The sequence below is a fragment of the Lagenorhynchus albirostris genome, chromosome 5, assembly GCF_949774975.1.
Source record: "Lagenorhynchus albirostris chromosome 5, mLagAlb1.1, whole genome shotgun sequence".
NCBI lineage: Eukaryota > Metazoa > Chordata > Mammalia > Artiodactyla > Delphinidae > Lagenorhynchus > Lagenorhynchus albirostris.
The window spans coordinates 135,046,099-135,072,203 of NC_083099.1; the positions used below are offsets into that span (position 1 = coordinate 135,046,099).

Genomic DNA, 26,105 nt, shown 5'->3' on the forward strand with positions numbered 1-26,105 from the left:
CAGAGCCTGTCCTCAGTCCTTCGGAAGCCCCGGCGCCAGCCCGGGCCCTTGGCGGAGAGGATGACGGAGCTGCAGTCTGCACTGCTACTGCAAAGACAGCTGGCAGAACTCAACAAAAATCCAGTGGAAGGCTTTTCAGCAGGTTGAATAAATGACAACGATCTCTATCGATGGAAAGTCATTATTGGTCCTCCAGATACATTTTATGAAGGCGATGTTTTTCAGGCTCATCTCACTTTCCCAAAAGATGATCCCCTTAGGCCTCCTAAAATGAAATTCGTTACAGAAATCTGGCATCCAAATGTTGATAAAAACGGTGATGCATGCATTTCTATTCTTCACGAGCCAGGGGAAGATAAATATGGCTATGAAAAGCCAGAGGAACACTGGCTGCCTCTTCACACCATGGAAACTATCACGATTAGTGTCATTTCTATGCTTCCAGATCCTAATGGAGACTCACCTGCTAATGTTGATGCTGCAAAAGAATGGAGGGAAGACAGAAATGGAGAATTCAAAAGGAAGGTTGCCCGCTGTGTAAGAAAAAGCAAGAGACTGCTTTTGAGTGACATTTATTCAACAGCTGTAACTTCACTCATTTCAGGGTCTCCGATTGAGAAACATGGCACTGTTTTTCCTGCACTCTACCCCACCTATTGCTGGACTTCTGTTGTAATAATTTGGCAAACACTGGCTGGAACTGGGCTGCAGTAAAACATGTCAGTATCAATGCTGACAGGAGCCTAACAAGTGCCAACTTACAGATGATTATGCATTTTGAATTCTAAAGAACTGTTTTAACCTTCAGGAAGAATTGTAAAGACCTGTACATAGCACAACATGATCCGGAAAATATATATACTGTTCATGTACATCCACAGACACACCTTGTACCCAATAATGCTTTCTTGTAGTAAAATAAGAATCATGTAAATTCTAAAAAGATTTTAGCAGGTTTTCTTTCCCTATTCATTGTTCTTATCAGTTTTAAAAGACTCCTTAAAGCATGTCAGATAAAAAGCAATTAGGATTAAAAGTTTCCATTTAACTTCCTTTAAACTATTGAGGCTTCATTAAACTCTTTTCACTTACCAAACTTTGTATCTTCTTTGTTTTGACACACTTCCCTTTGCTTTAATCTCCTCTGTCTACCAGGAAGTTTTCAAATCATTTAGTGCAAATACCGAAACATTCAATAAGCAACTACTTGATTTTTAAAGATGACGTCAGAGGAATGGTTGTCACTAGGTGCTTTGTCCCTTTTGTATTATATTTGCATCCATCTCTTGGATTGGATATTTCAATAACATGTTTTCGTTGTTGAGAGCTCTTGAATTCAGTCATTATCCCCATGAACTAAAAAGAGTTGGTTCTGAATTCAATTCAGATTTTAAATTTTTGAAATGTACCCCAAACAGTAAAAAATTCTGATTTGGTTTTATTTTTGCCCTCAGTTACCTAATGTGAATATTGGATGAATTAATCATGCGCAGCTACAGGTTTTCTACTTAACTTCTGGGTTTGCTATTTAAAATGCTGTTTACCCACATAACCTTTTCCTCAGCCCTTCATATTTCTTTGCCTGTATTCTCTATACTGCAGATTTTTCTCACCTAGTACAAAGAAATTATGCTGTATATCTTCATGTAATTTGATTTTGGAATTCTGTCACCTTATGTAGTGAGTTCTTCCAAAATATAATTTTTTTCCAATTAAAAAAAAAGAAAAAAATGCTGATTTTTTTTTTTTTTTTTTTGCCCTGTAGAAAGTTACAATTGTTTTTACCAAGAGTCTACATGGGGCTTGATTTACACTCCATGCATTGGCTGGAACATGGATTAGAGATTTGATAGAAAAATAAATCCTGTTTGTTATTTTTTAAAAAAGTTATGCATCCATAATAAATACATAGTCAATAAACCTTCTTATATCTGAGAACCAAAAAACCAACATATGTCTACTTAACTCATTGATTGAAGAAGTAAACACAGTGGAAACAATAAGATATTAAATGACATAGAGTGCTATATATGAAAACCTCTGGGTTCATAAAGTGGTTCTTAGAGGTAAATTTATAGCATTAAATACATTTTTAAAAAGAAAAATAATATGAATAAATGAAACTAAACTCAAAAAGCAAAAGAAGAGGGACTTCCCTGGTGGTCCAGTGGTTAAGACTCCATGCTCCCAATGCCAGCGGGTCATGGGTTTGATCCTTGGTCAGGGAACTAACCTGGGGCACAGGCTTGATCCCTGTTCAGCATCCTGAATGCTGCACAGTGTGGGAAAAAAAAAACAAACAACCTATGTGATAAAGAAAGTAGAATAAATTAAAATTTAAGCCAAGAACAGAAATTAACAAAAAAGAGAACAAAGAAAAATAGAAAGGATCAACTAAATGAAAGGCCACTCAATAAACAAAATTTGAATATTTAGATGAAATATTTCTCCAGCAAAAAATAAATTACCAAAGTTAATTCATAAATAAATACAATTTCAGCAGAAAGCTAGAATCTGTTAAAGATATCAATTCAGTGAATACATTTAGTAGTAGATTAGACACAGCTAAAGAAAGAGTTCATGAATTAGAAGTAGGTTAAAAATATCTAGAGTGAAGCACAAGGAAAAAAAATAATGGAAAGTACAAAAAAGGAGTATAAGAAATATAGGGAAAAGGACTAACACAAGTGCAGCTGGTGTCCTAGAAGTAGAGAAGAAAGTAAATGGAGTAGAAGAAATATTTGGAGGGGTAGAGATTGAGAATTTCCCAAAACTGATTTCAAAAAATCAAGCCATGGATTAAAAAAATATTAAAAATGTCAGGCAGAATTACTTCAAAGAAAGTCACCTGTAGGCACGTCATAATACAAATGCAGCAAACAAAAGACAGAGAACCTCTTAAAATGAGATGGGGGAAGAAAAAGATACATAACTGAAAGAATCACCAATAAAATATATGTCTTATTTCTCAAAAGGAATGATAGAATCTCCCCCTCCAAAAAAAAAAAAGAAATGACATTTTCAAAGTGCTGAAAGAAAATAACTGCCAACCTAGAATTCTATACCCGGTGAAAATATCCTTTAAAATTGAAAGCAAAATAAAGACCTTAATAATTCAAGGAGCATGTTGTAATCTCTGGTGTTGTCACTAAAATAATAATGAAAGAATGCATAGATAATAAATTAATTATGGAGAAATATGAAATAAAAACTTCAGTAATCCAAAAAAGGAAAGAAAGAAAAGGAACATAGACAAGTGAAACTAACAGAAAATAATTATTTAGATGGTAGATTTAAACCCAAATTCATCAGTAATTATACATAAAAGACAGAATACTTCAATTAAAAGGCAAGGATTATGAGGCAGGATAAAAACATAAAGCCTGGTATATGGGCTTTATAAGAGACACCTTTTAAATATAAGGGTACAGAAATGCTAAAAGCAGAAGAACAGAAAACAATATGCCATGCAAACACTAAACAAAATAAAGTTGGCATAAGGATGCTAATAGGTGACAAAATAGACTAAGAAGTGTACTAGAGATAAGGAGGAGAATTTCATAATGACAAGACTCAATTCATCAGAGAGATATAAAAATTCTGTATTTGTATGTACTAAATATATCATCAGTTTATAAAGCAAAAATTGTAGGAAAAAAAGAAGAAAAAGACAAATCTATGAACAGGGTGGAATTTTAACACACTTTTAGCAGGAACTGATTAAACAAACACATAAACCAACTGTGGTACCTCCATACAATGGAATGTTATTCAGCAATAAAAAGAATGACTATCAAACCATGAAAAGACATGAAGGAAACTTAAATGCACATTGCCAAGTAAAGGAAGTCTGTATGAAAAGGGTACATATAGTATGATTCCACTTATATGACACTGTGGAAAATGTAAAACTGTAGACACAGTAAAGTGATCAGTGGTTTCCAGGGTTCAGGAGGAAGGGGGGAAGGATGAATAACACAGGGGATTTTTAGGGCAGTAAAATTGTTGTAATGTAAGCTTTTAGGGCAGTAAAATTACAATAATGGTGGATACAAGATACTATGCATCTGTCAAAATCTATAGAACAAAGAGTGAAATCTGATGACTGCAAATTTTTTAAAAAATCATTTAAGAAGTTGGGGGAACTCAGGAAGGAATGCAGACTGTGACAAGAGAAGTTAACTAGTTAACTTTTTTTTAAATTTTATTTTGGCTGCATTGAGTCTTCGTTGCTCCACACAGGCTTTCTCTAGTTGTGGCGAGCAGGGGCTACTCTTCGTTGCGGTGCGCGGGCTTCTCATTGCGGTGGCTTCTCTTGTTGCAGAGCATGGGCTCTAGGCGTGCGGGCTTCAGTAGTTGTGGCACACGGGCTCTAGAGTGCAGGATCAGTAGTTGTGGCTCGCGGGATCTAGAGCACAGGCTCAGTAGTTGTAGCACACGGGCTTAGGTGCTCCACGGCACATGGGATCTTCCTGGACCAGGGCTCAAACCCGTGTCCCCTGAATTGGCAGGCAGATTCTTAACCACTGTGCCACCAGGGAAGCCCTAACTTGTTAACTATTGCAGTTCTCAAGTTAACTATTACAAGAAACAACCTCACTGAAGGGGATGGGTAGGTGGGGTGGGGAGAGGTGTTGACTGACCTAAGTGTCTTTGGAAATGAGTGAGATCTCTAAGACTAAAGGCAAAAGGAACTGCATATGAGCTCTGTACACTAGTGGATAAAGCTGTTTCCCTTGGGGTACTGGTTGACAATTCTGATACAGCTATATATGTATACTAGACTGGAACAATCACATCAACGTATGGCCAATGGTGGAGCCAGGTTTCTCAGTATTAGAATGGGAGTTTATGGATAAACAAGGGTAGGATCCATGTAGTAATGGATTTGAGATATCAATACGAACTCATGCTTTGCTTAATATAGATACAGATGGTTACATATACAAGGGTTTATAGTTACACTATATACACATCACTTAGTACACATATATTTTTTGCTCTGTCATCAGAGAAGTCTAACAAGAAATGACACCCCAGTATCAAGCATGGCTTAGTACCCAAATTTTGGTTTCTAACACCGTTCTCCAATAAGATGAACCAGGGCTCCTTGGAGAAATGGCTGATTCTAAGACTAGGCAGGACATATACCAGATGAGCCTGGATAACTTGGTAGTCCCTGAAAGTGAGGAAGAGCTCAACACAAAACAAAATAAAAAATTGACCGGTACGTCAAAGGACAAAGGACCACAGTAGCCCATTGAAAGAGTTCCAGGGGTCAAAGGATTATAACCCAGAAAATAAAGTAAATATCCACAAGTCCATACTGATGTAAATAAATGATTGAATAAATTAGTAAATGAGGAAGAAGAGACAAATCTCCCATACAGAAGAATTCCAAGGAATTTATGTAGCTATTCTGCCTCCAAGGAGAGGGAGTAAAACTGCTCACTCTGTAAGTGAGGGCTGTGCAGAATGACCTCCTTCCAAACTGTACAACATAGAAAGGGAGAGAAAAGGAGTCACTTTACAGGGGATAAACCGGACAAACGCTGCCTCCGGCAGGTGACTAAGGCCACCATCAACAGTCATCAGTAATGTTGGCAGTACATATGCTTGCTACGGTGTCATGAAAAAAGCACTTCACCTTTGTGGTCTGGCTCCCACCAACCTAAACCCAGTCTTATCATGACAAAAACACCAGGCAGGACTTCCCTGGTGGCGCCGTGGTTGGGAGTCCGCCTGCCGATGCAGGGGACACGGGTTCGTGCCCCGGTCTGGGAGGATCCCACGTGCCGCGGAGTGGCTGGGCCCGTGAGCCATGGCCGCTGAGCCTGCGCTTCCGGAGCCTGTGCTCCGCAGCGGGAGAGGCCACAGCAGTGAGAGGCCCGAGTACCGCAAAAATAAAATAAAATAAAATAAAACCCAGGCAAATCCCAATATTGGGGTACCGTACAAAATACCTGACCAGACCTCATAGAAACTCTCAAGGGCATCAAAAGAGGGAAAGTCTGAGAAGCTGCTACAGTCACCAGGAGCATAAAGAGACCTGACAACTAATGTCACGTGGGAGCCTGGAACAGAAAAAAAGAGCATTAGGTAAAGATTAAGAAAATCGAAATGAATTATGAACTTTTGATAATAAGGTATCGATATTAGTTACATTAGTATGTACCATACTAACGTAAGAGGTTAGTAATAGGGGAAACTGGATGAGGTATATAGGAACTCTCTGTACTAACTTCCCAATTTTTTCTGACAGTCTACAATGGTTCTAAAAGTAAAGTCTATTAAAGGGAAAATTTTAAATGAACAGACTACCTCTATGCATAAAACATAGATGAACCTCTCGAATATAAAGTTGAGCGAAAGAAGTCAGACACAAGTCTACAAACTCTGATTCCTCCATACAGAGTTCTTAAACTGGCAACTATGGCGTGAGAAGTTAGGAAAATGTTTTCTCTGGGGTAGTGGAGCAGATGATGGCCAGGTGATGTCATGTGAGGGCTTCTGGTGTGTAATTAATATTCAATATCTTAATCCAGTTTGTGGTCACATGGAATATATTCACTTTATGAAAATTGATCGAGCTGATGCTCATTATTTGTCTACTTTTCTGTACAACTCAATAAACCTCAGTGACGGGAAGAAAACAAGGATGCATGAAGAATGAATCAGAATATGTTTCCACATGGGGAAACGTAAAAAACAATGTTGAATTTTAAAAGTAATTTGCCAAATAATGCCTAAAATATACCAATTTAAAAAACATACCATCAGTAAAACAAACTATATCTTACTTACAGACTTATAAAATTTAGTCTAAGTACAAAAACACACATGAGATTATAAATAGTGAACTCATGATAGCAGTTGCCTCTGCAGAGGGAAGAACGGAAATGAATGAAGGAGTGGAGTGTGGAGGGTCTTTATAATGTTTTATAAATATGAAATATCTGGAATACATGTTACAAGATGTCAAGTTGTGATATAGTTGGGTTCAGCTACGTGGGTAATCATGATTTTAACCTCTGTTCTTTTTCCTAGTACACTTGCATATATTTGTACATATGTATACAGAGAGAGAGAGAGAGAGAGAGAGAGAGAGAAAGGGGTATAAGAACATGCAACCAATACCATATAGAACAATAACAACCTAGGAGAATTAATAAGTATTTTGTGATCAATACTTGGCCTCAGTGTTTCTGAGGATGAATGGATACGTAAATCTTTTGCAATATGGAAACTTTTGGCTTTTTTTTTATGAAGAGCCTAACTCAAAGATTAATTACCTTTACATTTCACCACCCCCTTGTTAATAACATATCTTTCATGAAATGTAATTCAAATTTTCCTGGAAGATAAATTACATCTGCTGACAAGGCTCTTTAGAACCACTGGGAACAGTCAGATATTGGAGGTTGATGAGAAAGCAACCCAGCTGCTTGTTCATTCACTCTGCAGCACGGACCATGTGAGATACGATGGGGTCTGAACTCGGCTGGTAGCAGAGGAGTGGGGGATGGGAGAACAACAAACAAATAGAAACGTTTTGAGGCTGAGCTCTCAGAAGTCGCTGAATGGCTCTGAATAATGTGGCAGAGCCCAGGACTCCAACAGATGAGAAGAGGAATCTAGGACATCAGCTAGGGTTGACAGCAAAATTTGAGTGGCTGCATGGAGGTTGGTGTCATGAACTGAGATGGTGAAGATGAGGGAGAAATTTAGGAAGTTTGTCTTTTGAACATGGGAAATTTGGGTTGCCTTTCGAAGTCCAGGTCTAGAAGTGGGCGCTTGTATATTGAATTTGAAGCTCAAAGAGGAATCAGGGAGGAGATATACACTTGGTTGTCATCTTCATGCCAGGGGACTTGATGAGACCCCCGTGGAGAAAGGGTAGCTAGGGAAGAGAGGTCTGAGGTTCAAGTCTGGAAACGCTCCAGGGATTTGAGCTTCACAGAGGAGTGTGGAACCAAATGAGAGAAACAAAGGCTATTCCAGAGCTTTCTGCAGCAAGGGAGTTGGCCACCATCACTTGCATTTTGGCAGAGACTCAAAGGCAGGCAGAAGAGCGGGAAAACCTCGTAGTGGAAGAAGGGGACGGCTTCAGTGTCCCTGATTCGAGGCTGTGGGCCTGGGAAAGCCGGAGGTGGGGTAATTAGAGCGGGGCATCCTATGTGAAGGCTTAGGGTGCATATTTGGCTTTCTCTGTTGGCCTTAAGTTGGAAGTGGGGACAAAAACTGGGAAGCTGTCAGTTATTAAGTCCTGGCCATTTGGGGCCAGTTCTTGCAGAAGTTATTGATGAACTTCCTGTATTGTTACTGGAGATGGCAGTCTAGCTGCCTACACGTCGGACTGACTGCAGGCTGGCTTCCTGGGCTGGTTACTGTAGTCAAGGGGTTGCTTTCCCGGACAGGTTGCTGCAGATTGTCGGTCAGAGTTCTCTTTTTATATATGATCTGACTATTGTCCATTTGTATATTCAGTCTCTCCGGAGAGGAAAGCAGAAGAGGAGACTATGAGGGGACACCACGAGGTAGGAGGAAGAGCAAAGAAAAACCTCATCCTGGGAGTCAGGAAAATAAAGCGCCTCCAGAAGGAGGGAGTGGTTAACTGGCAAGGGTCGCCGAAATGTCTGATAAGAGGAAGATGCAAAAGTAGATCGAGGTTTTCCAGGTGAAAAAGAGATGCAACCATCATTCTTGCTGAATTCTCACACAGGAGAAACATTTTCCTGTGGCAATGGTTGGAAACAGGAACAAACAGGATGAATTAGGAAGAGAAGATACCAGTCAGTCCCTGCAGGTGGCACCTTACATCATTGTGGAGGACTGCGCTGCAAACACTGCCCCCTACTGGGAAGAAATACTGGCTGATTAGATCACACCTGAGATTCCCGTGAACCTCAGCCCACTCCCAGGACTTAAGCTCCACACTAAAGGCTCTGTTATTCCATTTTAGGGAATTCTACTGCCAAGTAGATTGGGAACCTGGTCATTCTCCTTCACAGACTGTTAGAAACAAGGCAAAGAAAACTGAAGACAGCAGTCCCGGGTTTAATCTCCAGCATTCCATCCCAGGAACTTCAAATCTTCCACAAGAATGTTAACCACGAGAAGAAATTGTTTAATGATGCTTTTCACTATCATGAATTTGGTTTTCCTATGCCTACGTAATGTAACCATGTTACAAAAACACGTACAATTGAGAACAGATAAAATTATCCAGAATCTCTCTCCCTTATCATTGCTCTGTTAGAATTACCTTACACTTGAATTTGATGGGTGACATAAGCAGATGTTTCTGCCCCTTCATGAGGGGACATTTGCCTCACTTCTAGATGTGAACGCTAACTCCTGTTCTTCTGAAAACTGACTTAGAGGCTGCGGAAACCTAAGAGCAGAGAGACAGGGAAAGGACGACCTTGAGGGTCTTCTTCTTTGTCCTGCTGCCTCCACTCCAGCCCAGGCTCTCACCTGGATCACCCAGCAGTCTCCTACCTGGTTCCCTGGGCTTGTTCCTCTCCTGTGCACCCTTCACATGGCTGCCAGAGCATCTTTCAAAATCCCCAATCTATCAGTACTATCCTTCTCCCTACAAAAATTCAAAGGTCTTCCCTTTCTCAAAAGGCTCCAGTCTGGACTCCCTAATAATACACAGAAGATCCCTCCACGTTCTGCCCCTGCCAGCAGTTTTCAACCTTGGCTACACTGTAGAATCCTTTAAAGATTTGGGAGCTTTAAAACCTGCCCAGTTGGGACTTCCCTCCTGGTCCAGTGGTTAAGACTCTGCACTCCCAATGCAGGGGGCCTGGGTTCGATCCCTGGTCAGGGAACTAGATCCCACATCCCGCAACCAAGACCCGCCACAGCCAAATAAATAAATGTTTTTAAAAAACCAAATACAAAATCTGCCCAGTGGTTCTGGTTTAATCAGTCTGGGGAGGGTCCCAGGTATCCAGAGTTTTAGTTCACTTCCCCAAGACCTGGTGACACCTTCCTGAACTATTTGCAGATTCCAGCGGCTCAAAAAGAAGAAAACTTGTTGTGTTTCCAAGGTCACTCCATGCAGCATATGGTAGGTTTCAGACAGAGAAAGGGAGATGGGGATGCGGAAGGGAAATGTGGGAACCCGGACCTGGGAGGGTGCTTGTGAGACCTTGATAGACAGCAGCCCCAGGACTGACCAGTGGCCCGAGAAGTGAAGCAGCCAGCGAACAGGAAAAGGAAGGCCAGTCCTCCTGGACTACAGGGGCACTTCCACTGGGGGGGACCATCCTCCCAGGCAGCTCGGCCCCTCAGCAGATCTTCACCTGCTCCTTTTTCCCTAGGCAGTGTAAGGGTAACTACAAATGGAAAGAAAAGATTTTCCCTGGTGCCAGAAGGGAAAGAGAACTCCCTCCCTCCCTTTCTTAGGGTGTTTCCTTTACAATCCTTTCTCTGTCTTTTTGAGATGTGTGTAAGCCTTTCAATAAAACCTAATAACATTTACCAGTTTGACTCCCCAGAGACGTCTTTCTTGGGGGCCTTGGAGCCGTCTCTTTGAAATGTGAACATCAAGGAGGATGGTACCCTGACTCCCTGTCTCTCTGGCTCCAAGGTGTAACTTCATGCTTTGACAAAGGCATGAGAATTTTAATTTTTCTTAACATTAGGTGTTGCCTGCCAAATTCTTCTTGGGAGTGGATGAGGGAGGTGAGACTTTTGGGGGTATCACTCCAGACTCAGGCACCCTCGACCCAAAGCTACAGGACTGGTTCTGGTTTGTCACTGCTGTCTCCTGCTCTAGCGAAGTGGGATAAGCATGTGTAAATGCCAGGTAGGAGCTGCACTGCCATGGAAGTTGGATTGCCCAATAAGCACACATGAGCTGACCAGTGGAGGCCATCCCAAATCTCATGGAAGGGGGATCAGGAACTCATATACATATCACAGCAGAGAGTAAGACCAGGCAAGTCAGGGTTACCCACTATAGTAAGTTACTGCCCAAAGAAAAAGCGATGGAAAAAAGTCCCCCACATTCTTAAACACAAAAGTCGTCTGCTCCAGAAGAAGATGAGAGCAACTTCCCAGGTAGAACTTGAGGATTGCTGCTCACAGCTCTACTGGGAATGGGAAAGGGGTTTCTTAGCATGGAGGTGTGGACAGGCACCCACTGGTCTGGGAGGAAATGCCCATCTCCTGGACTCCACTCTTGTTATTGTCCTAGAGGTTGATATTTAACTGTCTGAGAAAGAAGATGAGATCATGAGATCTTGCAGGTTTCAGGGCCTGAAAAATAGGTTTCAGGACCCCGAGGGTCGGGTGGAGGTGGATGAGAAGGCTTACAGTCTTTGGGTCCAAGAGGTGTGGTTGGTGAGAACAGGGGAGTCTTAAAGAGCCATTAGAGCCTGGGACCATACAGGTGGGTACACAGAAGAAAGCTCTAGGTCCATGGGCTCCATGCTAGTGCGCCAGGATCAAGCCCAGACAGAGAACCCACCCCTGAACTATAACCTCATTCCCACAGGCCCCCACTCTGCAGTTGGAGTGTCCATGACTTCTGCAAGCTAATGATGGGCAGCATCTGTTACTCTCCAGCCAAGGTACACCTCAGCTACACTCTGGACTCCAGGAGGAGTGAGTTCAATAATAATCTGGAACCTCTGTAAGCCTTGGGTAGCACTAGATCCCAAGATGGGCTTTGAGCTTGGTGTTATCACCAACCAGTGGGTGTGGACCTGGAAGTCCCATACCTTGGTGAGAGTGGGAATGTTGATGCCCTGGGAACTGGGGACAGACGAGATAAGCACTCCATTTCTATGAGTTTGCTTTTGTGCCAACCATCTAAAACACCTTTCCTTTTCTGATCCATGTGGCAGAGTCCTTCCTGTCTGCCAAGAGTCAACATTAGCATCACGTTGCTGAAGGAATCTTTCTTGGGTCCCCTTAGGTCGAATGGCCCAATCCTTCCTCTTGCATTCAGTCCTTGTTGATGAACCCAAGTTTGTGTGTCTGATGCACAGTGAGGCCAAACAAACGCAAACATTAGAGTTTGGAGCTGAGAAAAGTTTACTGGAAGTCCAAGCAAGGAGCACAGGCAGCTCATGTTAAAGAAGCCCAAAGTCCCCAGCGATCTGGGGGGAAGAGCTTTCTTTTGTTTTGTTTTGTTTTTGCGGCACGCGGGCCTCTCACTGTTGTGGCCTCTCCTGTTGTGGAGCACAGGCTCCGGACGCACAGGCTCAGCGGTCATGGCTCACGGGTCTAGCCACTCCGCAACATGCGGGATTGTCCTGGACCGGGGCACGAACCAATGTCCCCTGCATCGGCAGGCGGACTGTCAACAACTGCGCCACCAGGGAACCCCGGGGGGGAAGAGTTTTTAATGGCAAAATTTGGGGGTGGGCTGCAGCATATGTGACCTTCCTCTGATTGGCTGGTGGTGAGGTAACAGGCTGGTGTTCAGCCTTCTGTTTCCAACCAGTCTGGGGTCCTCATGGGTGGGGGCCTTGGTTCCAATAGAAGAACCCAGAGGCATATTGCCATGTATATCCCCCAGGAAGAAGCAGGACCCTGCCCCATCCCTGCACTATTGTTTCTTGTCTGTCTTTCCTTTGTTTCTGCATTGCCTCATTCCTCTAATTAGTGACTGTTTGAATCTGCCCTTTGGAACTCAGGGAAGGTCTAAGAGGCTGAAACCATTTTCCCCCACACAAGAAATGGGGGACACAGAAAGGTTTTTGTACTCGGGAGGGTCCTACAGGGTCCTGCTTAGTTTCATCCTGTCTGGATTATAAGGACTTTGACTCATCTCTAGCTCCATCATTTTGCCCTGTATTGGGCACCTAGCAGGTACTCAATAACTGTTCAGAGATGAATGAATGAATGAATTCAGGTGCAGAAACTAGTCTGAGGGTGGTTTGCCCATTTGACAAAGTCATCCAGCTTGTTAGTTGCTCATCTCTTTGAACCAACCAGGAATAAAGACCAAAACTCAGATTGGCTTTTTCATTTCAGGGCATGTCCTGTCCTTCATACAGGTGTAGACTTACCATAGAGTTTTTGTTGTTGGTCACACCTAATAATCCCTAGTGGCTACCTGGGTGGAGCTCACATTGTGCGACAATGAGGAAAACCCATGCCCCACCCAATCCCATCCCCTGTACTCACTCACCTGACCCCACCCGAGGACTTGGTCCCTCCATCAATCAACAAGAGTACATTGAGGACATACTGTCGATTATTCTCGACCGAGACAAGTGAAGTGCAAAGAGTTGTTAAGGGCACTGGCCTGAGACTGGAACTCAGCCAGGGCTGGTCAGATGACCACATGATCAGAGGTCACAATACTCCTTATTAAGCCAGGCAGTTTGCCTTAAGAAAGGTGGCTCTAGAATTTCTGAGTTTTCCATACAATCTCACCATGGCTACTGTCAGGCATGGGTGAGGTTCTCATCTTCCAAAGTCTCCTCCTTTAGAAAACCACCTGCTTTACTTTAAGGGAAGTACATCCTTACAAAAAGTGAGCTCTTTGGGCATCCAGAATTTCAACATATGTCGCCAAACTCTTTCCTTCGCTCTGAAATTTTGGAGTAGCTCTTCCCCTTGTGAATTTGTAACACTCCAAAGCAGGAAACGCCCACATTCAAACACATGTAAATACCAAGAGTTATTTCCTAGTAAGCCCCTCCCATATTCCAGTTACACAGATGCAACAAGATAGAGAAATTTTCATCTAAGCAGCTGGTGTCAGAAGCCCAGCCTTTATCAGGTGAGCCCACATGTGGCAGACCCTGAGCCCTGGACCTTGTGTTGACTGGTGCAGGGCCTTCAGAGGAAGAGGAAGCCACTCCATGTAGTTTGGACCTAGGTGAGCGTTTGTGGGTGGGTGGGATTCAGGAGGATACAGGGTGAGGAAGAGGGGGAGGGAGAGGGAGATGGTAGAATGTTCTGCAAGATGAGACCCACTTCTCTCAAATCAAAATGAATGGCCAATTAAGTACAGGAAAAGATGCTCAACATCACTAGCCATCAGGGGAATGCAAGCACACACCACGATGAGTTGCCACTTCTGCCGCTAGGACGACCAGCATGAAAAAATCAGATAACAATAAACAATAAGTTTTGGCAAGGATGTGGAGAAATCAGAACCTTCATACACTCCCAGTGGGTGTATAAAAGGGTTCAACTGCTTTGGAAAACAGAAAGGCAGTTTCTCAAATGCTTAAACATAGAGTTACCATATGACCCAGCCATTCTACTCTTGGTATCTACCCAAGGGAAACAAAACTTCAATTGTCCACATAGAAACTGCACATCAACGTTTGTAGCAGCATTATTCATAAAAGCCAGAACATGGAAACAGCCCAAATGTCCATCAGCTGATGAATGCACACACAGAATGCTATATATCTATACAATGAAATATTATTCAACCATAAAAAGGAATGGAGTACTGATACATGTTACAATGTGGATGAACCTAACAAATGCTATGCTAAGTGAAAGAAGCCAGTCAGAAAAGATCACATATTATAGGATTCTGTCTGTATGAAGTTCCTGAATAGGGAAATCTATAGAAACAGGAAGTAGATTGCTGGTTGCTTAGGGCTGGGCTGGGGGCGGGGGCAGGGGAAGGACGAGGAGATAAGGGAGGTGATAATAAAGGGTTTAGGGCTTCTTTCTGAGGTGATGAAAGTGTTCTAAAATTGACTGTGGTGATGGTTGCCCATATCTGTGAATATGTCAAAAACCATTGAATTGCACACATTAAAGGGGTGAATTGTATGTCTGTGAATTATATCTCAATAAAGACGTTTAAAACAAACAAATGAAATCAAAGATTTTCTTTCTGTCCTTTTGATTTCTTGTGGCAGCTGGTGACTGAGGCACACTTTGTGACCTGGGAGGTGTGGGTCCCAATAGAGGCAGAGGCAGGTGGGGAGGGAGTGAGGTGGGGAGTAGCAGGCACCACACAAGGCTCAGGGCTTCCTAAGCTGTGGACTTGGGGTTTGAACTCACCCAGGTCTTAGAGACCCGAGCAGTACCGGTTGACACCAGGGTGCAAACATGTCCTCTAATCCACACTGCAATCCCTAGGAGCTGGGAATGTGCTGGTTTCTCTGTACTCACTTTGTCAATGTGTCCTGAGTACCACTGAGTATCATCTTGTAGATTTCTCCTTCTCCCCTCTTGTCTGAGAAAAAGTGAAATGAAGTGCATGCAAAGACTCCACTGGTTACTCCAGCTCAAAAGAGGCGAGACTACACCCCTGAAAACACCTTGGCTTGGAGTGTCTCCTAGTTACTCCCACCCCCAAGACACCTAGCTTCCACCTCGAAGTTGGTAAAAATTCCCGTGTGTTGAGCTTAGTGAGACAAGACAGAAGTTTCTGGGGAAAAAAACAAAAACAAAAACTTTTTAATGGCAGTTTTCTTTTTTTTTTTAAGGAACATTGTTTAAAAGTAATTTCAACATATACTCTTTGTCAGTAGAGTTGTATAGCACTTGTATGTTAAATGCCTCACATTCAGAGATTATTTTGTTTTCAGACCCAACAGGGAATTCCTCAGGAATGGATCACTATTGTGCATTCAGAATTATGTGGCTGCATTGTTTTTATCTTTACAAATACACATCTTCACAACCTGTTTATTCCATTCTATTTAGAAGGCAACAATAACAAGATTCTTAATGCATATCCCCCGCAACCTGTACTCTTTCCCTATGCTACCGTTCTGACACTTACAAAAGAACACCTCAATTCAGCAACCAAGTTTTACAACTATTATTCCTACCCATCAAATGGTGATGCAGAAGGTCGTACTTCTCATGAGTTTTTAATATATTAAGAGTACATTATTTACCTAGGACCGAAGGACTGTGCCTTACTTTATAAGAAACAAAGATAGCCACATCAGTTGAATTCCATATATGTGATGCTACATATTCAATGTATTAAAAATTGAAATAAACATCATAATCAAACTAAGACTCCAAACTCATGCTCTTCACGTGGAAGACAGTGCAAGAGCAGACACAATAGAGACTGCCTTGCAACAAGAAAAATGGGAAGGTGTTTTGGTCCCTGTTGATTTTTGAGCCACTGTGTCAGATCTGATCTGCCAATCTTTGGGCTTCTGCATATATGTGAACAAATAAACCCTTATCTATTTAAAATAAATACATAAATAGTTGCTTCCTAAAAAAAAAAAAGAATTCTGTGGCTGCAGTGGTTCCATGTTGCAGGTCCAGGTCAAAAACTCAGGAATGTCCCTTCTGTCCCAGCTCCTTAAGGCGGGCCCTGCAGATCCCAAGGGGACAACCTTTCAGAAAACTGCTAGGTGTCTAGACTGATCATATCTTTGAAATGTTTTCTCATCACTGTTTTCTCATGTGTGCGTGTCATACTTCCATTTGAGAAATCAAATGTTTTCTCATCAGTGATTTCTTTCTTTAGGTTAACTCCGCTGGTTGGATAGATCGGGCAGATCACAATGTGAACACAGCTGGGGGCGTGGAGGTAAGAACCAGCCTCTCTTGGACGCATCTGGGGAAAGCCAGGCCCGCGTTTCCATGTTGGTGCACAGAGTCTGCACCCAGAAAACACCCCGGTGAAATGTTCGTGTGCATCACCTGCCTTAGGTTCTAGCCTCCCACACAGACACGGCCCGCTCAATAGAGCTTGAGGGAACTACATCCATACAGAGTTAAAGAAAAAGGGATCGAGCTGGGTTGTAAGCAATTCATTCAACAAGTAGCTATTGAGTGATGATTTCATTCCAAGCCTCTGCTAGGTGCTGAGAAACCAGAGACAAATAAATCAGCTGGTGAACTGGCTGGGGGCTGGAAGGGAGGCCAACCACTGGGGTCTAGATCAGTGGGGTGAGGGCTGTGCTGGGAACTCAATGGGTTTGCAGGAGCCGGGGCAGGGACACGTAATACCCCGACCAGGGATCAAACCCACGCCCCCTGCAGTGGGAGCTCGGAGTCTTAACCACTGGACCGCCAGGTAAGTCCCAGGGACACACAGCTCCGTTTGATGGGACAGGCAAGTGGCAGGCAAGTCATCCCAAAGGACGTGATGCCTGAGAAGTTCCCTGAGAACAACTAGAAGCTGGAAAGTCAGAGAAAGACATCGCAGGTGAAGACAGAGGTGGAAGTGTGGCACGTACGTCCAGAGAAGCGCAGATGCCCACTGTGCTTGCTGTCTCTGCGGGAGGGGAGAAAGAATTCCCAGTGTAAGTGGGTGCACCTTAGGAGACCAAGTTTGGACTTTAGGATGAAGATGAAGGAGGCATGAAGATCAGACCTACGTGTTAGAAAGCTCACTCGAGCTGTTGTGTGGAGAGTGGATGGGCGAGGCTTTGCCTATAATACAGTGAGAAAGGGTGAGGGTCTGATGGGGTGGGAACACAGGGGGCACATCCTAAAGATAGAACAGAGAGGGACCGGGACTTGCAAAAGTGACTGAAGTCAGGGATAAGGAGGCCACCTTCCATGGCCCTAGCTTGAGTCACTGGGTGGACAGGGCTGAGATCTGGAAATGCGGATGGGAAATCAATCAGCCCTGCCGGATAGGCAATTCTGGAGTTCCTGAGAGAGGGCTGGGTGGAAAAGTGTGCAGGGAACAAGGGCCTGACCCACACAAGCATGTCAAGACTTCTTTCTGAAAGAAGGAAAGCACACCTCTGATGGTGCGAGACATAAACACACATCAGCGGGTCAGCCCTGAATATCTTTCTTGGGGGGATTAAATGGTGGGGCAGGGGTAGCGTATCCCAGGCTCTCCCTTGCCCATGAGAGGACCTGAGTCGGTGATGAGATGAAACTGAGCAGGTCCTATTCAGTTTAATACAATGCTCGGCCTTAAAACTCCACTGCATCGCAAACCATGTAAGAGGTGAGAGGACCACTGAGGACCAGCAGCTTTAGCATCTGAAAAAATTCAGAGACACTTACTCTGGCTTTTAGAATGTTTTTAGACCAGGGACTGCACAATGACAGCACCATCTAGAACCACAGACCATCGTTCTTCAGAGGCATACAAAGAGCCTAACTCATCGCCTCAGGTCTAGGTTAGCTAATCGGTTTAACTCACGATTTGGTGTTTTCTGGAAGGACATCTATGAGGTAACTCTCCCTTGAAAGGCTTCAGAATAATCAAACATTAGGACAGAATGTATTTTTTAAAACATGGGAAATATGCAAAGAGTGAGCAAGCAGTCACTGGACACCTTTGTAAAAATATCCATAGAAGTGAATATATATGATAAAAAAAGCACTACAGCTAGCGGTCCTTCTTCACCCATTTTTTTTGTTTTGTTTTGTTTTTTGTTTTTGCGGTACGCGGGCCTCTCACTGTTGTGGCCTCTCCCGTTGCGGAGCACAGGTTTCGGACGCACAGGCTCAGCGGCCATGGCTCACGGGCCCAGCCGCTCCGCGGCATGTGGGACCTTCCCAGACCGGGGCACGAACCCGTGTCCCCTGCATCGGCAGGCGGACTCTCAACCACTGCGCCGCCAGGGAAGCCCTCTTCACCCTTTTTTATTGATATATGAGTATATTCACCCAAGTGTTCTTCTCACACAGAGAGAATCAGGTCGTATTCCTTACTACAGCACTGGTCTGAAGTATTTATGCTTCACTAATGGTACTGATATAAAGTTAGCTAAGAGAAGATATAAACTGGGATTTTAATTATGTAGAAGTAAAAAACGACCCCAAAACTTAGTGACTTAAAACAGCCACCACTGTATTCTCTCACACTGGGCTGTGGATTGGCTGGTGTCAGCTGGCAGCTCTTCTGCTCCATGAGGTTGGCTAGCAGTACAGTCTCCGAGGGCTCTATTTTGCTAGAACATTCCAAGATGACGTCTCGGCCATCTTGGTGCTCCTCCCTGTGGCCTTTGTCTCCATGGAGGGGTCTTACCCTCTAGGGTCTCTCTGTGTGGCCTCTCTCCACAAGAGGTAGTTGGACTTCTTACACAGCAGCTGGCTGCCAGGAGGGCAGAAGCAGAGGCTGTCAAGCCCTCCTAGGATCAGAACAGGCACAGTGTCACTTTCAGCATGTTCTGTTGGTTTACTCAAGTCTTAGAGGCAATGCAGACTCAGTGTGGGAGCAGACGTCCCCAGGGCACTGATGCTGGCAGGTGTGGCTCCTTGGGGGCCACCTTTGCACACTGGCTGCCACGGTTCACAGTGCAAGAGGGATGAGCAGTGAAGTGGTTAGAACCAGAGATCTGGCGTCAGACTAACATAGGTTGAAATTTTGACTCAACCACTTCCTGACAATAGATGTGACCATGGGGTGTAAGACATAAAATGAGACTCAAGATTATGTGGTCTTGACATCTGGTGAAATTGGAGGCCCTCTTATGGCCCAACAGCAAGTTTCCCTCCCCACTCTGTTCCTGTGGATAAGGTCCCCCAGCTAAACACCCAGCCCCCCCACCCCTTATCAAACAGATCAGGCCCAGTTCCTGCTTACCCCTGAGTAGTGGGTTTCCGTTCCCTCCCGGCTGGTAGAATTACTCAGACAAGCCGGTCACATTCTCCCGTGGGAACCAGGGGCCATCCCACCCTCTTGTTACTACAGAGCCTGCCTTCCACCGCCCTGCTCATTCACTCTGTTCTGAGTGTAACCCCCATGTGCCCCTGCATGGTATGCAGCATCCCCCTCTCCCGGGCTGTGAGTGTGTGTGACTAATAAGCTGCTTTTTATCTCATCTGTCCTGTGTTGGGTGTTGCATGTTTATCCATCCCCATAACCCTGCGGTAGGAATCCCTCCTTCATGAAGAGGGTGAAGGGGAGGTGATTAAAACAGATGACAGGGCTGCCCTGGTGGCGCAGCGGTTGGGAGTCCGCCTGCCGATGCAGGGGGTGTGGGTTTGTGCCCTGGTCTGGGGGGATCCCGCATGCCGCGGAGCGGCTGGGCCCATGGGCTATGGCCGCTGGGCCTGCGCATCCGGAGCCTGTGCTCCGCGGTGGTGAGGGGCCCGCATACCGCAAAAACAAACAAACAAACAAAAAAACAGATGACAGAAGCAAAGGCCTGGTGTGCAAGGAAGGGGTCATGAGCCAGGGAACACAGGTGGCTTCTGAAAGCTAAAAGAGGTGAGGATTCTCCCCTAGAGCCTCTGGAATGAATGCAGACCTGAGGGCACCTTATTTTAGAAATCTGATTTCTAGAACTGTAAGATAATAAATTTATGTGGTTTCAAGGCCCTGCATTTGTGGTAATTTGCTACCAGCAGCCATAGGAAATGAATGCATCTTCTTTATCTTCTTCATGGCGTCTCTCACTATCTGAAGTTATTTAATTTATTTATTTGCATGTTGATTGTCTAGTTCCTCTTACTAAGCTCTGTGAGAGTGGGCTCTGTGTTGGTCTCCATCACCTCATCTCCAGCTGTGCCAACAGTGCCTGGCACATCTGGTTGCTGAATAAATACTTACTGAGTGAGCCTTGAGTGAAACATGACAATAGTGCAGTGGCCTATGTGTGGCACTATCTGGGCTTCTACTCTTTCACTGGTTCTGATAATCATGGGAAGCCTGATTTTAAAAATCATAGTAACCTTATTCTGCACATTTTATTATTTATTTATTTATTTATTTATTTTGCGGTACGCGGGCCTCTCACTGTTGTGGCGTCTCCCGTTGCAGAGCACAGGCTTCGGACGCGCAGGCTCAACGGCCATGGCTCACGGGCCCAGCCGCTCCGCGGCATGTGGGATCTTCCCGGACCGGGGCACGAACCCGTGTCCCCTGCATTGGCAGGCGGACTCTCAGCCACTGCGCCACCAGGGAAGCCCTGCACATTTTATAACAATGCTTTGTACTAAGAGTATTGTATCCTTGAAAAAAAACCCAAAAACCCGCCCAAATTCAAAGCTGTATTTTGTTGCAAAATTGCTTAGGAAAGAGCTTAATGTAACTATTAAAATATGTTTATAAACGCCGCATTAAAGGGGAGAGGAGAGATCAGCGTTTGAGTTCACATGGCCTGCAGCGTGCAACAAAGGGATGGCCTGCAGCGTGCAACAAAGGGACGGCCTGAGGAGATATCAGGTTCATTGGGGGCTGACAGCTCACAGGGCCACACAGGCTGCCCCAGAGGAGCTGGCCTTGGACAGGTCATGCGGCACTGTGAGCCTGGCCCGATGAAGATGCCACACCTCCCTTCTGAGGTTACACCTTACACCTCTGTATTAGTTTTCTATCACTGCTCAATGAATTACCACCAACTTGGAGGTTTCAGAGAACACATTTATCATCTCACAGTTTCGGTGGGTCAGGATCCAGGTCTGTGATGGCTGTCTTCTGCTCAGGGTCTCTCCCCAGGTGAGACCCCCTTGGAGTCAAGGTGTTAGCCAGGGCTGCGATCTCACCTGAGGCTCGGAGTCCTCTTTCAAACTCACGCAGTTGTTAGCAGAAGTCATTTCCTTGCAGCTGTAGAACTGACATCCCCTTTTCTAGCTGGCTGTTGGCCAGGGACTGCTCTCGGCTTCTAGAAGCTGCCCCCAGGTGCCTGGCACACGGCTGTCCTCTCACAGCTTGCCTCTTCCCGGCCAGCAGGAAAACCCTGCTACGGCTCTGCTCTCCTTTGAGGACTCGCCTGATTAGGTCAGGCCCACCCGGGAGCATCTTCCTTTGGATTAACTCAAAGTCAACTGAGTCGGGTACTGCGTTCTAACTGTGAAATCCCTTTTCCCATATAAGGTGATATCATCATGGGGGTGATAGCCCGTCACAGTCACAGGGCTTGCCCACACTCAAGGGAGGGGCTTGTTCCCCAGGGATGGCGGTGGGAATCTTGGGGGTCAACCTCGTCAGTCCACCAACCACAACCCCTCGACCCCAATTCACAACTGCATTCTCACCAATCCCATCCTTTCTAACCCCAGGGAGCGCGGCCTCAGCCGGACTTCTGCTAAGCTCTGGGAACTCTCTTACGACTGGGGACAACGGGACTGTGTCATCAGACCAGGGATGGCCTCCTGCTGAGCCCCCTTGCCTGCCCATGTCACCTGTCTGCCCATGTCACCTGTCTGCCTCACCTCCCCTCCTCCAGAATGTCAGCCTCCACCCCAGAACTTCCGCTCCCCGCTCGCTGCTGCACGTCTCTCCTCCGTACTCCCTGAGTGTGTACAGCTCAATACGGGCAGCAGGGGGCGCTGCCGGCGTTGGCTGGTGGGCGGTCCCAGAAGGCGGGAGTTCAGCCGCATCCCAAGGCCATGCGCCTCTTCCTGGATTCCCGGCTCTCTCCCAGGAGAAGGCGGGCCGTGCCTATGCCTGAGGTCTCCTTCCTCTCAGTCTGCGTCTCTGCAGGGGAGTTAGCCCTGCCGCAGGGGAGTGGCAGTGCAAGGGTAGGGGGCTTCCATGGCCAGGTCCCTGCTGGCGGATGAGCACGCCTCCGCCTCTGCCCGTGGTCTGGCGGTGGTGGCGAGGATGGAGAGTGAAGCGGATGGTCCCTGATTGAAGAGGGGCTTGCGCTGCCTCCTTCTCCTGTCCCTTTTGTGTGTCTCGAGGCCCCCTCCCAGCCACACTGCAGTGTTCGCATCATCGGCGGTAGGTTCTTCTCATTGGGGCCGTCTCAGGCAGTCTTTCTAGTCCCTTCTTGCTGAACACAGCTCCACTGGGTGAGCTCCAGGTCACAATTTTCTGGGTCCTTCACGACAGGCCGAGCGGCTTGTCTTTTTGGTGGTAGAAGAGGTTCCCCGGCCCCTGGCCGCCAGCTTCCACAGGCCTGCAGGTAAGGCCCTGAGATCTGCGGGCCAGCAATGCGCCGCTGCACGCAGGCCTTGCCTGGCGCCATGACCATCCTGTATTCTACCCCACCTTCCCCTTCCCTTTCCCTCCTCCAGGTCTCCATCAGCTTCTGCAGTTGGAAGAGGCTGTGAGTGGGGCTCAGGCTCACTTGGGCGAACAAAGCACGTCCCTCAGGGTGCCCTTGCCACGTGGCCTGAGTCTAGGACCCTCGGGATCGGGGGGCGGGGGGCAGCCCATCACCATATATGGCCTTGTACAGCTCCTGTTCTTGGCCGCCCAAACCCTTACTTTGGAGGCCTTGAGATCTTTGCTGCAGTCACCCAAGACTGGGCATTAGGACCGGGAATGTCCCCATTAACATCCCCTTTAGCCTGAGCCCTTAAGGACATCTGTCGGTCAGTACCTTCCTGCGACCACCATCCGTGGAGCGTGCCAATAGTGTATCCCAGTCAAGATCCAAACACCTTGCTTCCTGGGGAGGAAACTTCATTTCCAGAAAGTACTCTGAATTTTTGGTAATTCGTGATTTCCATTGCTGGCTCGGGGGCCCACCTGCTGCCTAGCCCATGTGGCACAACCAGGCGGGGGCCAGTATGGGTCATCTCCTGCCCTGGGTGTCCGGCAACATTGGTCTAGGGTGTAACTTTCTTCCGGACAGGAAATCCAGTAGTTGCTGGTATTTGGGGCCCAAGGCAAAGGCCTGAGAATCGCCATCCACACTCCTTTCAGTCCTGTCCTGGGAACTTCATGGTAATCAGTATCTTTGGCAAACTTGAATACAGGGGAGTGTGTTTAGCATGTTGGTGTAACTAGCCAGTGCTGAGCCAGGGAGAGAGTGTAGACAGGGAGGTCGGAGAAAAAGGACAAAGGCCTGGAGGAAGCGGGCCTCAAAGCCCGGTAAGGATTTTAAATTCTAAGTCGGGGAGCGGGGGTATATATTAGCTTCCTACTCCTGCTATAACCAATTACCACACACACTGTAGCTTAATATAGCATTTACTCTCCTTAAGTTCTGCGGGCTGAGATCAAAAACCAGTTTCAGGGCTTCTCTGGTGGCGCAGTGGTTGAGAGTCCGCCTGCCGATGCAGGGGACACGGGTGCGTGCCCCCGTCGGGGAAGATCCCACATGCCGCGGAGCGGCTGGGCCCGTGAGCCATGGCCGCTGGGCCTGCGCGTCTGGAGCCTGTGCTCCGCAACGGGAGAGGCCACAACAGTGAGAGGCCCACGTACGGCAAAAAAACAAAAACAAAACAAAACAAACAAAAACAAACAAACAAAATCAGTTTCACTGGGCTGAAGTCAAGGTGTGGGCAGAGCCACGTGCACCCGGAGGCTCTGGGGGAGAATCCTTTTTCTTGCCTATTCCAGCTTCAAGAGCCGTATTTCTTGCATCCCTTGGTTCAGGGTCTCTTCCTCCATCTTCAAAGCCAACAGTGTAGCATCTTCAAATCTCTTCTCTGTCATCACATCTGTCTCTGCTTCTCTCTTATCAGGACTCTTGTGATTACACGTGGGGCCCACCAGGATAATCTCCCCATCTCTAAATCTTTATCTTAATCACACCTGCAAAGTTCCAGTTGCCCTGTCAGGTCACATCCACAGGTCCCAGGGATTAGAACCTGGATATCTTTGGGGTCCACCATCCAGCCCATCACACAGAAAGTCCTGGTGCGGGGGGCGGGGGTGGCAGTGAGCAAGGGTGTGGTGGGATCTGATGTACCGTAACAAGGGTCCCTCTGGTTCTGTGGACAAGTGACTGAAAGAGGCGGGGGCAGAGCAGGTGACCACACAGGAAGCTCTGCAGTGCCCCAGGGCAGAGACCTCGGAGGGCCAGGTGACCTGAAGGAGGGAGATTCTGGATGTATTTTGAAGACAGAGGGGAGAACATTTGCTAATGGGTTGGAGAGGAGAGTGAGACAAAGGGTTTCTCGTCTGAGCTGGGTGAATAGTGTTGCCACTGATGGGGACATGGGAGGACGGACAGGCCTAAGGGTCCTGCGTGGAAATTAAGATAAAAAAGAAATTTTGGACTTGGGCACATTTTGTCTAAATGAAAAGCAAAATAAAATAAAGCAAAATAAAAACAAACAAAAAACCAAACATCCCAAGCACAGGGTAAAATGAAATTTGCTCAGAAACTCGCCTCCTGAGATTGGCCGGCAGTTCAGTGGAAGTCAGTGAACACAGGGAGCCCGGGGCTCTGCCTCCTGAGCCCCCCACCATGGAGGGCCTGGTCCTTGATTGACGGGGGCTGCCTCTGGTCCTTGTTCAGGCCTGCAAGACCCAGGCCAAGAAGAGGATCCTTAGTGGGAGATGCCAGTGACTCGAGCCATGCCAAGTTTGGCTTCACACTTGGTCCTGAAACCCTCACAAGGATGAGTCAACCTCTTCCAAGGTCAGCTCTCTCCTTTTATAGCCCCGCCTTCTGTTTCTCCCACCCCAACCCGAACCTCCCAGCTCTGAGCACAGATTCTTCACTCTGTCTCTTTTCTTAGACATTGGAAGCTGGACTACCCACCAGGAAGACCTTGACCTTTCAGAGAGGGGAGCCCCAGACACCAGGATCCACGGAGATCTTGCTGACCTCATCTGGAGGCTAATGAAGCCCAGTCTTAGAAGTACAGTATCCTGGTTCAACACTTTGGAAGGGGAAACTCTTCCCATTGTTTTCCTGATGAGCCTACAGGGGTAGAAAGAGGAAAAAAGAAAAGAAAAACATCGGTGCAGAGGATAACCTCTCAATAGGTTATGACAGTAGACTCGGTCAGAGATACTGAGTAACTTCAGGGAGAAGAGTGACACCTGTTTTGGTGAAGCCCCAAGCACTGTGAGGGTTAAATCCATCAAGAATCTGGAACAGAGCAGCTCTCAACAAAACAGGAAGACAAATCATTTACGAAATTCAGCAGAGAAAACTTGAAGTAACTGATTTGAAGTGGAAGCAGCTCGGGGGCTGAACACTGCACAGTTAGGTTTAGGGAAACAGTAGATTGGCAGCCAGATACCAAATGAAAACAGGTCACATCTTCTTGTGGTTTTTCTTTTCTTTTTTTTTTGTGGTATGTGGACCTCTCACTGTTGTGGCCTCTCCCGTTGCGGAGCACAGGCTCCGGACGCGCAGGCTCAGCGGCCATGGCTCATGGGCCCAGCCGCTCCGTGGCATGTGGGAGCCTCCTGGACCGGGGCACGAAGCTGTGTCCCCTGCATCGGCAGGCGGACTCTCAACCACTGCGTCACCAGGGAAGTCCTTCTTTCATTCTTGTTGCTCTAGCAGCCTGGCATTTTGTTGAATTAAAGCACTGAGCTGATTATTGGCTCTACTGACTAAGGAGAGAGAAACATGCCTTATTAT

At 46.1% G+C, this 26,105-nt stretch overlaps 1 protein-coding gene across 1 annotated transcript; it reads left to right on the forward strand.

Annotated features, from left to right (window-relative positions):
- Window positions 1-25,076, forward strand: LOC132520327 (ubiquitin-conjugating enzyme E2 G1-like). Its single transcript, XM_060149083.1, is given in 6 exon segments — window positions 1-585; window positions 22,056-22,174; window positions 22,254-22,350; window positions 22,664-22,736; window positions 22,849-22,880; window positions 25,026-25,076. Coding segments are annotated over 6 exon segments (897 nt in total). The 5' UTR covers window positions 1-60.
- The last annotated feature ends 1,029 nt before the right edge of the window (window positions 25,077-26,105 follow it).